The 13437-nt window shown below is 48.8% G+C and overlaps 1 protein-coding gene across 3 annotated transcripts in view; it reads left to right on the forward strand.

Moving 5' to 3' along the window:
* The window catches only part of ACSS1 (acyl-CoA synthetase short chain family member 1), a 58786-nt gene that overhangs the window by 24482 nt on the left and 20867 nt on the right, over positions 1 to 13437 (forward strand). For all 3 annotated transcript variants that reach the window (XM_075925863.1, XM_075925864.1, XM_075925862.1), the window contains 6 exons: positions 63 to 200; positions 1608 to 1700; positions 6404 to 6516; positions 7775 to 7901; positions 9742 to 9869; positions 12597 to 12660. In XM_075925863.1, the coding sequence (XP_075781978.1) occupies positions 63 to 200; positions 1608 to 1700; positions 6404 to 6516; positions 7775 to 7901; positions 9742 to 9869; positions 12597 to 12660 (663 nt within the window). The remainder of the gene's footprint in view (positions 1 to 62; positions 201 to 1607; positions 1701 to 6403; positions 6517 to 7774; positions 7902 to 9741; positions 9870 to 12596; positions 12661 to 13437) is intronic.

Here is a 13437-nt window from a genome sequence, read left to right on the forward strand (position 1 = left end):
TTACCTTCGTGTTCTGCGTTTGTAACCAAAGAGACTAAAGGAGAATATTTGGGATTTTTCAGGTCGTTATTGGGAAACTGTACAGAGATTAAAAATTAACCAGTTTTATGGTGCGCCAACTGCTATACGACTTCTGCTGAAGTATGGAGATAAGTGGGTGAAGACGTATGACAGATCTTCCTTAAAAACCCTGGGATCAGGTGAGAGGAACAGGGACAGATTCTCAGTAGATGTAAATGGATGTTGCTCTGTTAGTCAGCATTGCTGTGCCAGTTTACGCCAAGGCAGGGCTGGCTGGGAATGACTAGGAACAAATACAAATTTCACATACAGTTTTTTAGTTACTAATTATGTAGAGAAAAATGAAGAGTCGAGTGCCAGGGCAATGCAATAAATATCTTTGAATTATCCCTCATGTCCTCGATTCCTTTATGAGTATAACATTCTCCAGAAAAAGATGCCAAAGAAATTAATTTGTGCTTGTGGCATCCTAGAGCATTAATATTTCTAGAGCTTGGGATACTTAGCTAACCTCTGCATCAGCATCATTTTAATTTGCTAAAGACCCCCCAAATTGCCTTCAGTTGGTGCTTATCTTCCCTTATGATGCATCTACACAGCATTGTGACTCGAAATAAAATACGCAATCTGAGTTACGCAAATTGCATATCTTATTGCGATGCTATTTCAAAATAGCTTATTTAGTCATTTGGTGCTGTCTACACAGCACCACATTTTGAAATAAAGTTCTATTCCAAAACATCCCTTACTGAGAATGAGGTTTATAGGGATGTTGGAATAGCATGCCCGAAATAACGGGATTGCTATGAAGGTGCGGGATAGCTATTTTGGGATACTCCGTTATCCCGAAATAGTGTTGCAGTGTAGACATACCCTTAGAGTCCTTTTTGCTTTTCACCAGTTCTAGGAAAGGAATGTCTTACAATGTGAGGCTCAGCATATTACACAGATACATTAAACTTCTTTTCATGTCTCGGCACAGTATGATCAGTAGTTTATAGGTGTAGACAAATTATTATGATCAGTAATGTCTGAGATCATGCAATATGCATGCAATGTATTTGGGGTTGGCAACATTAGATTTTTTTTTATAATGTCAATTAATTATATTGATTATTTTTAAGCATTTTTTAATTTTTAATTTAAATTTCCAAACTTGGATGAAATTATGGGTTTTATGCATTTTTTAAAATTTTTGTTAATTTATTTGTTCATAGTTGAGGGTAATTAAGGAGAGATTAAACAATAATTATTCAATAACAGTAGCCTTTGAGGTTTAAAAACCCCCACAAAATTGTCAGCATCAGATGACATAATATGCAGAGTAACTTCTCTTAAATCAAACTGTAGTAAGTTCTCAAGCAGCATGTTTCTTACTTTGCCTATCTGTAATTTCAATTATTCTCATTGGAAATATTTTCTGGTTAGTTTGGTGTTGATAGTGATATTGATATGGACATATACAGACATTTACCAGTAAAAATCGAATCCTTCTGAACCTATATACATTGAAGGGGAAGCACATAGTGTACAAATCCTTTTCCCAGAATTCATCCTTCTTTCTTTCTTTCTTGTTTTGGATTTAGTGGGAGAACCAATTAACCATGAAGCGTGGCAATGGTTCTACCGTGTAGTGGGAGACAGCCGGTGCACCCTTGTTGACACCTGGTGGCAAACAGGTAAAAAACGCTGCTGGGAAAGAGGAACATGTTTGCAAGGAATGATCATGGAACATTTAGAAAGTGGTGACGACTTTACCACTTTTGGGGGATTTTTTTCCTGAACACATTTTATTAACATTTTTGAGGGTTTTTTCAGCAAAATATGATCCTCTCTCTGTCTGAAAACCAGCAATTTTTTCATGAAACATTTGCATTTTCATTTTGAACATTTGAAAGCGTTGACCATCTTTAGAAGCAGAAAACCATTTTCATTGTTCAGTTGAATATGAGACAGCTGTCTGAAATGGAAACCAGGCAGTAGTTATTTTGAGAATTGAACTGACCTCGACAAAGTTTTTTATTGTGGAAAGCAATTTATGGCACAGCAACCGGTGACAGTGAAGCACAGAGTCTGCCTAAGTGTGTGTTGTCCTGTTTTCATGTGGAAAATAAAACTACGTAGCCATAAGGGTATTTGTTCATCCCCGTAGTTGACAAAAGTATACAGTTAAGATGGCTTAGCTTTGTTTCAGGATGGATGTGAGAGAAATTATGCTATTTTGTATAGTTAGCTGTCTCTCGCCAGGTGAATGAATAGCTCTAGTTGAGAGTGTCGTGTGGTGACTGAACAGGGGCTTAGCACTGAGCCGTGTCACAGAAAGCAGGAGGCTGGTTCTTGGGCTCCCATCCAAATGAAGTCCGTCTTGCCTCAGTTCCACTAAGGCCAGTGAATGATCTGGCAGCACCTTAGAGATTAACCAAAAATGGAGATGGGATCATGAGCTTTCCTGGGCACAACCTACCTCTTAGATGAGTGGAGGAAGGGGTCCAGAGGTGCAAATAAATAGCAGACAAAGGGAGGGGATGAGGAAGGAAAGAGAAGGGGAAAGAATCTTGTCAATTCGAGTGTCTGTGCTAAATGAGGCTAACACAGTGGGCCGTAAGTGCCCGGTACTTAGCTTTTGACGTCTTTTGGGGGTTGAATATAGCAGCCTTTCAACACTCGCACGGAAAGGTGGCTCAATGCACTGCCTCTGCCCTCAGCACCATCCTTGCAGCAGGTAGGGGGCTGCTCCGGCTGGGCCAGTTACCCCTTCACATCCCTACCCTGTACTCCGTTCTGCACCCCTGCCCCAGCCTTGCCTCCCTCCCGTAGCCAGCACCCTGAACTCCCTCCTGCACCCCAACTCCATGTCCCAGCCTAGGAGCCCCACAAAATCTATAGCCCTTGGCCCACAGGAGGGGTAAGCCAGCCCTGGATCTCAGAATAGGGCATCTCAGTGCTTGGATTCTCGTACTTGGTCATACAAAGGGTGTATTGCTTCTTCTCGTGGACTTGCTCCTGCTCTTATTAAACAACAGCAAAACTCTCGTCAGCTTCAGTGCGAGTAAGATTATGAATTTTGCCAGCTAGCTAGAGATATTGGTATTGAATATTGTGTTAACAAAAAGTGGTAACCCAGACAGTCTCTTCTCTGCTAACTTGTAAATAAAGTTTCATGTGAGAATGGACTGTGAATTGCTCCACAAGGGACTAGATTTATGTCATGGAAAGGAGGAAGCAGAAAGAAGATAAGGAGCACAGGAGGATAAGGCTATTAGTAAAAGCCTTTACACAGGAATTCTATTTGACTTTCTTTATTAAAAACCAGGTCATACTTCTGTGATAAAGCCCGCAAGAAGCGCACAGATGGTCCAGGAAACTCTGGGAGTTCATCTGATGGAATTGCTAACTGGGGTTCCCCTCCGAGTGGAATTGCTAACTGGGGTTCCTCTCCGAGTGCCCATACCCACCAGATCGTGGAGATCCTAAGTTAGAGGTGCTTCTCCTAGGCAGCATGACTCACTGAGGAGTCCTGCTGATATTGGTACCCCAGGCATGACTACATCCTCTTCTTCTCCACAGCAGCATTCATGCCCATGCAGCGTTAGCTAAGGAGCATGCTTTGTTTCCACAAAGAAAATCTGTGGTGGTCTCCAAAGTGCTGACTTTGCTGGGCAGCACAGAGTAGAATTGCTGTGACTTTGGCTTCCTTGCAGTGCTACAAGCTCTGCAGGAGGAATGTCGGAGCACACAAAATATGTGGAGGAAGAGAGAAGGTTTTGATGACATTATCAACAGAAAATATTTAAGGAAACAGGTAAAACAACAAGCATGCATGTGTAATATTTAAGCAAAAGCCTGTTTGTGCTTAACACACTGCAGAGGTGCTCAAAGATCTGAGGGACAATTGCCCAGAGATTCTGCCAAGGTCATTGTCAACTTGGGAAAACAACAGAGTCTACTAGCACCTTAAAGACTAACCAAACATGTGGATGGGATCATGAGCTTTCGTGGGCACAGCCCACTGCTCCAGATGACGTGACTTTCTCAGCTTGGGGTTGATTTGGTTTCTGCAAGGTGCCGCTTTGCTGTGGATTCTTCTTATTCCCAGAGTTCTTTGCTTGCTCTTAAAGACCAATTTAGTTAAATTACTTTAAACCCCCTGCATGGACATGATTTAAACCAGGCTTGTGTCAACTTGGCTGAAGTTGACTTTGCGCCACATTAAGCAAACCTGCTATAAGCCATTTTAATAAGCAGTTTAATAGTGTCCACACAGAAGTGTGCTCTGTCTAACCAGCTCAGGGGAAAAACATCCCTTTAATTAAAACAGCGCAAGTTTGAGTGTCGGCTCTGTCTTGAGCTACTGCCCACCGCGAATAAGGGGGGAAAGCTGTCATGTCCTCCCACTCTTTGCATTGCCTTGCCTCTGTTTGATCTTTTACTTCCTTCAAGGATTTTGCCCCATTCATCCTACTGCCATCATGTGTCTCCCCTTGGATGTGCACCGCTCTGCTGGCTTTTATGGACTTCGTCATGGTGCTGGGTAACAGATGGCATGGGCTATATTTAAATGTTTACAGGACTGATTTTAATTAATGTTCTCGTATAAAGAGCATCCATTGCTGCGGAGCTAAACAGGCATATTTTACATGCAGCATGCGCTTCATACTCGGCCAGCCTCACAGCAGTTCTTCTGGCTTCTGCCTGTGCTAGGAAAGGGCCGTGGCTGTTTGGAGAGAGCTCTGATTAAGGTTGAAAGCTCTGATCTGATTTAACATTCATCCCAGCAGAAATGAGGGAAGACTGATTAAGAGGCTCGGTTCTGAATGGAAAATAATCTCAGGATGCCCCTAATGGGAGGGCTATTCTAATGCCGTATAATAATAGTAATTTAGTCTCATAAAGCGCTTTTCATACAAATTCCTCAAAGTGCTGTAAAAGCAGCACAAGGAAACAAATCCCCTGATATTTTGTGCTTATACCCCCACTGCTACAATCAGCGGGGGGGTGGGAAATGGGGCTGGGCAGCATTTCCCAGGTAGCATTGCGTACAAGAAAGGAATCTGAACATTCGTGCTCACTGTGTCGATTCTGTGGAATGAATGCATTGCCCGGGTAGCTCGCGGTGCGTGTGTGTTAGTTTAGGGGCACGCTCTGGGCTGAATCAGCGGGCTGCTCCTTCTGAGAAATGTACTTGCAGGATGCAGGTCTAAGGCATGCACCCCCTCTCCCGTTTGTAATGCTGGTGTGCGTCCAGACCACAGCTGCTACCCCCACTGTTACCTCCTGCACGGCGCTCTGGCCACTGCTGCTCTGCTCCTCACTAGGACCTCGACCTGCACTTTTAGAGTCAGCGAGAGCGTTGCCACTGACTCCGGCGAGTACAGGCCACGCCCTTGGAGTCGGTTGCCCCGAAGCAGGGCACTTTGATGCTGCGCCGCACCTGACGCCAGCTGCTGACCCAGGCCCCGTTATTTCTGACGACTGTCATTTATAAAGACGGGTGTCCGTTTTCATGTGGCTTGCGACAGCCAGATTGTTTCTGGGCACCAGTGCGTTCTAAGGATGCAGCTCTGCAGGGGGTTCAAACGTAGTGGGGAAGGGTTTAGAAAATAATGGGCAGGACGCCAGCTGAAGAGAAGAGGAAAGGAATACGCCTATTGCCACGGTAGGCACCATGTTGCCACAATACGAGGCACCGTCCGGGCATGTCCAGAGGAACTGACACTTGCAGGCGAGGTTGAGCAGCCGCAGGTGATGAGCCCGAGATAACGGGGATACAGGTGCAAGCAGTGACAGGCGGTGGTCACAGCTCACCAGCTGGATGACCATTGGCCAGTGCTTTGGAGGCGCCATGGCCCGAGAGGGTTTGGAGGAGAGGTTTAAAGGGGGCTATGATAATGCAGCTGTTGTCTGGATGCCCCAAATCATTTCTGAGCTCAGATCTTTCCCGGCGCTGTGCACTGCACTGTGCCGCGGAGAGAGCGGAAAGGGGTACCCCCTTCAACGCGTACGCCGTGGGCACAGCCTGGCGAAGCAGGGTCTCTGCCTCAAAGCGTTACTGAGACATGGTGGGTGAGGAACCACCTTCTGTGCATGACAGAAGCAAACTTGTGAGCCACCCAGAATTCTGCTTCAGGCAGCTCGGGGTCAGCTCGAAGGCTGGTCTCTCGCTCAGAGAAGCTGGTCAAGAAAAGATCTGGCCTCCCCGCCCTGTCTCTCCTACCTGGGGCTGTCCCGTACGCTGCAGACCTCGCCAGAGGGATCCTACTGGGAGGGCCTGCACTGGGCTGCTCTTGTGCCCTTGAGAAGAGTCAACGCGCTTGCTCGGCTCGCGCCTCCCCTGCCATTCTGACGAGTCTCAGCCTCTGCTACTTTTCTGTTGGGCTTCCAGAAACAGGAGGCGTGTGCATTGCTCCCCGGCCCTCGGAGGAAGGAGCTGAGGTCATTCCGGCGATGGCTATGAGGCCGTTCTTTGGGATTGTTCCGGCGCTGATGGATGAGAACGTGAGTTGTGTGCTCTGCCATTGGGGCCATGGTACAAAGAGCTGGCAAACCTGCTGCCTCTGGGTGTATCCGGCTAATTCCCCTTTTCAGTGGCCAAAGCACTTAGGAAAGGCAGCCGGACGCCGGTTTGTTCCTCACCTGTCCCAGTAGGGATCCAGCCCGTCTCTAGGCACGGTGAAATGCTGGAGAGAGCCAGTGGGGCGATGCGTCTGGGCTGGCTCTAGGGTGACGGTGACAATTGCACAGTGCATAAGCTGCCCCGCCCCCCTCGCACCTGGCTGAGAGCTTGGGGCCCTGCTGCGTAGCCTTGGGCAGGTCACTTAGGACCAGGTTTTCAATGGTATTGTGGTGCCGAGTAGGATTTTGCAAAGCACCTGAGCATGTTGGGCACCTAATGCCCATTAACATCAATGGGATTTGGGCTTTTAACCTGCTTGGATGCTCTTGCAGATCCTGATAGGCACCTGCCTGGCTCCATGCCACTGTGACTCGGTTTCCCCAACTGTAAAATAACAGCTCATGTTCACAGCCTCCCCTGAGGTAGGCAGCTGCAGCCACTTCCTGCGAGAGGGACAGGAAGGGAATCACGTTCACTACTGGTATTTGGCTCACGCGGCACGTTGCTGACGCTCCGTCCCTTGCTCTGTATTGGTCCGCGGTAGCTTGGCCTCTCCCTGGCCAGCAGCTGTTCTCAGCCTGGCTGTCGGGTGGCTTAGGAGAACGCTGCCTTCCCGCCGGACGCTGTGGCTAGCGACGGGCCGGTGAGGGCTGGGATGTGGTGGGGCTGCAAACGCTCTTAGGTGCCCTGTGCTTGGCCCAGAGTCAGCCCTGGCAGCCCTAGGGTCAGGAAGCTGCCGCCCGCCTGCCGCTGTGCTGTGCTCTGGCGCCAGTGCACCCCCAGCGTGCGGGAGAGCGAGCTTTGTATTTTCTTTGTGCCCTGGGGGTCACCCGCCGTTCCTTTCTCCCGAGTAGCGTGCGACTCATGCCCGCTGCTGCTGCTTGTGTGCGTCCCTGCACAGCAATCCCACTAGTCAGTACAGCCGCCCCCACTCAGCTGCTGCAAAGAGACACCGAGTCTGGGAAGCTTCAGGACATGAAGGGCGCTCGCCTGCCCTGACACCTTTAAAGTCAGTGAAAAGTGGGGGGGAGACCAGACTCAGGCCTCCCCGGGCTAGACCGTGCTACCCAGCTACTTTCTTATAGTCTGGGATGTTGCCCATCATGTGTTTGACAATCCCTCCTGTGCTTGGACCAACAGGGAAAAGTTATCGAGGGGAACGATGTCTCTGGTGCTCTGTGCATCGCACAGCCCTGGCCTGGCCTGGCGAGAACCATCTATGGAGATGATCAGAGATTTATAGACGCTTACTTCAAAAAGTACCCAGGTAAGGACGGTGTCAGGGAGGAATGATGGCCCAGGGCCAGTTGCATCGATTTCACCCAGGCACATTGATGGGTGTGCCTCACCATAGCACAGGTTGCTTACACAGCCTTGCAAGTGGCTTTGCTTTTAATCATTCACAGTACCCATGAGGAAGTCTGTGGGGTCTGTGGGACCTGACAGCACTTGAGGCTGGAGCAAAAGTCAAGATTATTGGATTCTTTTCCCCAGCTCTGTCACTGCCTCCCCGCGTGGCCTTGGGTGGATCAATCCCCTTTACTGATAGTGCTGTCTGATCTCTCCAGGGTGTTGTGAAACGGGAGGCTTGTCTGCATGGCCAGTTAATGGCTGTGAAATGAGTGTGCTATAAATTCACACCCTGGCTGCTTGCCACACTTGCATTTGCCATGTAGACAAGCACTGGGTGTAATTAGTGTTTGTCTGGCTGCAGGGGAAGAAATGTTTGCATGTGTTCAGCCGTAGGTGATTCAAAACATTGACAGCGGTCCTTTCTGGGACAGGCGTCAAACAGAACTGCTCTCCTTTCACAGGGATTGCCAAGACACATGGGAAGCATTGCTCTGTGGTTAGCAGCAGGGTGTGGACACCTTCCTGCTGTGGCATTACCTCACCCGGCTCTTGCAGTGACGTCTCTTTTATGCAATACAGAGAAAACAGAATGGAGGGATTTTCCTTGTGTCTGTTATGCCTCAAATATAGCCCTGGGCGTGCAGTCGCAGTGAATGTGCTCTCACTGTAGCATGGGAAGTTCAGGGGAGAAGTCTCCTTGCTGATCTGAGTTACTCTTCCAGCTGGCTGTGCTGGAGGGGAGTGGACGAGTTTAACTTCCGTGACCCCAGCCAGGGATTGCTGCCGAAGTTGTACAGGTCTTGCCCAGCATAAGTAGCTCTATTCCTGTGGTGCAGAGAGGCCCCAGGCCAGGACCCTGTTGTGCTGGGTGCTGTACGTACACGTAGTAGGAAACAATGCCTCCTGGCCCAAAGAGCGCACGGTGCACACAAGCGAGAAAAGGCTGGGAGGAGAGAGAACAGAGGGGAAGGGACTCTCCTGGCGTCACACAGCAGATCAGGGTTAGTACCCAGATGTCTTGAGTCCCGCTCAAGGACTCTGAGTGCCTGCCGACACTGCCTCTCCTGGGGCTAGATGCTGGTGTGATGGACGTCAGGCCAGGTCAAGGATGTCTCGTGGATGTTGAACCCAGAAGCCGGGTTCAAGGGCCACAGTCCCCTGCAGGAGTGTGCGTTTGAAGGGATCCCAGCAGTAGTGCCTGGAAGCCAAGTGTGTGTGGAATGCTAAGGGTGTCAGTGCCTCCTGGGGCCCTGGGAGGAGGGTGCTGGTGAGGCTGCCGGCGTCATGGGGCTGTCAGAATGCTCAGTCACTGCTCTTTGTATTCCTGCGGTTGTGCGGCCGAGGCGAGATCCGAGCCCTCTGTGCTGGATGCTGCCCAGAAGAGCTCACAGCCCCAGCAGACAAGACAGATCACTGGCTAGGAGAAAGGAAGGAGTGTTACCCTCATTTTACACCGCGGATGGAGGCAGAGAGAAGTGATTTGCCTCAGGTCACACGTGGAGACCATGGCAGGACAGAGGACAGGTCCCAGCCCCTCTCCAGCATGTACATTCCCTAAGAGGGAAGTGGGTGTAACAAAACCCTGCCCTCTGGAGTGTTGTGTGGCTCAGTTAACGGGCGCCTGTAGAGTGCTTGGAGATCTGTGATGGAAAGGGCCTAAGAGTATAAAGCAGTAATACAAACAGCAACCACAAGTAATGAATTATTATACTAGCTGCTGTGGTCACAGGGGATGGTGTTCTTTCTTGCTACAGGCTATTATTTCACCGGGGATGGTGCCTATAGATCCCCAGAAGGGTATTACCAGATAACAGGGCGGATGGATGATGTCATAAATATCAGCGGTCACAGGCTTGGAACGGCAGAGATCGAAGATGCCATGGTAATTGTTGAAACCCACAAAAAGCCCTTCAGACTTGGGGCCAGACCCTCAGCTGGTACAAATCAGATCTATGCTGATGTACAGCGTGGGAGGGTCTGGCTCGCTGGTTAATGCATAACGAGTAACTTTACTACCCCAGACTCTTTCTCATGTGTGCTTGACCTCCACGCACTAAATACAATACTTGGTACTAAATACACCAGGCAGTGATTATGCAGAAGAAAACAACCTTGTTATGGAAATCAGGAAAGTTTATTCAGGGTTAAGATCGTTTTTATGAAGGAGATCAAAGTGAAGGGCTACTTGCAGTTCCTTTGTTTGAACTGATCAGATCTGAATTCATTTCCTGTTTTCAAGCTACATCTGTGATTTCTCACTGTTGCTGTTTTACTTTTGGATGGCGGGGGCTTCAGAACTCCCCTCTAGCTTCCCTCACTAGTAGCTTTGATGGAGTTAACATTTTGTTCTCAGCTTTCTGGCTCAGGCCTATCTGTACTATTTGAACATGGTTTGTAACCTTCTCCAACATTAAACATGGAGCAAATGCAGTTTACACCGCTGGAGAGTCCAGTCCATCACCTAGCTAAGAGGTCATGGTAGCCACAGAGTTGAACACACAATCTCTCAAAGCATTTCTCTATGTAGCTTGAGTGGAGCGTTTCTTTGCACATTAAGTGCCACGCTTGCAGACCGTAATCATGTGAAATTTGATAAAACAAAATTATCCTTACATTGTAATATTGTATCTACAAATGAATCTCGTATGACATTAGTGCTGACTTTTGAGGCTAGCTTTTGGAAGACCTAATAAGCTCGCCATTGTATATTTTCATGCAGGTTTCTTCTCAGAGAGGCACAGCTAAGACAAAGTTTTCTTCCGTATTTTAATCAAGTTTAAAAGAGCATAACCCATTTTTGGTTTAAAATGAATATAGGCGCTATCAGTCTGCACACACAATCTGCTCTGTCAGTGTAGAAGGATTGTCACCGTTAACAATGAATCCTGGCAGAGTAAGGGTATGTCTACACTGCCACCCTAGTTCAAACTAGGGTGGCTAATGTAGGCATTCGAAGTTGCAAATGAAGCCCGGGATTTAAATATCCTGGGCTTCATTTGCATCTTGCCGGGCGCCGCCATTTTTAAATCCCCGTCAGTGCGGACTCCGTGCCCGCGGCTACACGCGGCACGGAGTAGGTAGTTCGAATTAGGCTCTCTAATTCGAACTACCCTTACTCCTCGTGGAACGAGGTGTACCGGTAGTTCGAATTAGAGAGCCTAATTTGAACTACCTACTCCGTGCCGCGTGTAGCCACAGGCACAGAGTCCGCACTGACGGGGATTTAAAAATGGCGGCGCCCGGCAAGATGCAAATGAAGTCCGGGATATTTAAATCCCGGGCTTCATTTGCAACTTCGAATGCCTACATTAGCCACCCTAGTTCGAACTAGGGTGGCAGTGTAGACATACCCACAGTTAGTAAAGATCTATATTCAGCTTCCGTCTGTTGGGAGACTGAGGCCTACTTCTCCACTGCCCTGTGCTGTACTTTCTGCACTGATTTCCGCCACTGACAAGGGCATATAAATAAGATGATTTGCACGTGCTTTGGCGTAGATGACTGCTCAAAGCGCAAAGCAGCGGAGAATGAACCTCGGCTTAACTCTGCCTGCTATTGGGCCTTGCTGGATCAGCAGTCAGTGGGCTCCCTCGGTGCAAACCAACCTTTAGACAAGAAACGCTTGTTTTGAGCAAGGAGAGGCTGGTTAGTGCAGGCCACCGCTTTGTCTGTACCTGGGGGTGCAGTAGTGCAGCTGCTCACAGGGCTCTACCCAAGTCTAAATATAGGATGTGCTTTTCAGGATTTATTCTCATTAGCCAAAAGGGATGTCAGAAACACTATTCAGCGGTTTAAAACCAGGGCCCTTTTCAACCAAAGCCACTGGCTTACGTGCTGTGCTGGGATGGACACATATGGCTCCTGTTAATTTCATTAAGCCCAGCATTAATGTGGCCAAGTCTATAACAGAGGTCAAAAAGAGCTAGATAAATCCATGGAGGTCAGGTCCATCAGTGGCTGTTAGCCAGGATGGGCAGGGGGGTGCCCCTGGCCTGTTTGTCAGAAGCTGGGAATGGGCGACGGGAGGGGTCACGTGAGGATTCCCTGCTCTGTTCACTCCCTCTGGGCACCTGGCACTGGGCTAGCTGGACCATTGGTCTGACCCAGCCTGGCTGTTCGTATACAGAAGCTGGGGTCTCAGTACAGTGCACGTAGGAAATGTATTAGTAGAACTTCACACATAGGTAGCAACTTGTTACAATTCCTAACAGAGCCAGCCTAGGCTCCTGGACCCTACGTCTACACCACAGTTCAAAACCTGCAGCTGGCATGTGTCCGCTGACTCAGGCTTAGACTAAGGGGCAGTTTAATTGTGGTGTAGACATCTGGGCTTGGGTTCTGTGACATGGGGAGATGCGAGCTTGAATGTCCACACCAGAATTAAACAACCTTTTAGCCCCAGCCCCTCGAGCCTGAGTCGGGTGGCAGGGGACAGCCCCAGATGTCTAATTACAGTGGAGGCATGCCCTAGATGGCCTGAATAGAGGAGGAAAACAACCAATGGTCTGGTAGCATGTTCTAGACTAACTAAACATGTAGATGGGATCATGAGCTTTCGTGGGCACAGCCCGCTTAGGGCTCTTATATTTTGCTGCTATTTTTTTTAAAGGATGAACATCCAGCTGTGCCTGAAACAGCTGTGGTTGGTTACCCCCATGAGATCAAAGGAGAAGGTAAGTGTGTAAAATAGTGTCCCTAATGGAAATATGCCAATGGTGAATTTTGTCTGTAACCTTTCCCTCAACTTTTTGCCATGCCAGTACAGAGAGCATCTGGCAGTTTGAAAGGGAGATTGGCTGGTTCAATACATCTCGTGATACGCTGTTCTCTGTCCCTGTCTGGATCTATTTCTGTGATCTGCTCTTGATGGGCAAGAACCTAGCTAACCAAAGGCCAGCCTTCTCTGTCCACCTCAGTGACAGCTGACGTTGACAGACACTGAAGTCTCCAGAGGGCAGCCTGCAGACGCCCCAAAGGGTAGGCATTCTCAGTGCAGGGCTCTGGGCCTGACAGCACCAGACCCTGGCTCTTGCCACTTTCAGATCTCTCTTCTGTTTTCCCTGCCCCACTTATGAAGTGAAGGGCCAGACCAGTCCTATACCTGCTGGAACTCCGTCTCCGTTGCTTATTTAACTCCGAGTCTCTCTCTCTCTCCCCTGCTGTAACACACACTGATGTCATCAGGCTCTCTGGCCTTGAAAGTGGCCAGAGAGGGGGTTGGCGAGCGTAGTGAACTGGGGTTTTCGTGGCCAGAGGGGAAGGGGTTGGCGAGTGGAGTGAGCAGGGGGCAACCCTCTAATTTTTATTTTAAAAGGTGTTTGGATAGTGCCTCCTTTCCTCACCTGTGACCTCCGCACCTCTTCCTCAGGAGGGGAAAGTATTTGGAGCCCCCGCCCTTGTTAAAATATTGGCATAATCTGGGATGGTCCTTTTCTGTTCTCAGGGCAAAT

Source organism: Pelodiscus sinensis, chromosome 3, assembly GCF_049634645.1.
Source record: "Pelodiscus sinensis isolate JC-2024 chromosome 3, ASM4963464v1, whole genome shotgun sequence".
Classification (NCBI taxonomy): domain Eukaryota; kingdom Metazoa; phylum Chordata; order Testudines; family Trionychidae; genus Pelodiscus; species Pelodiscus sinensis.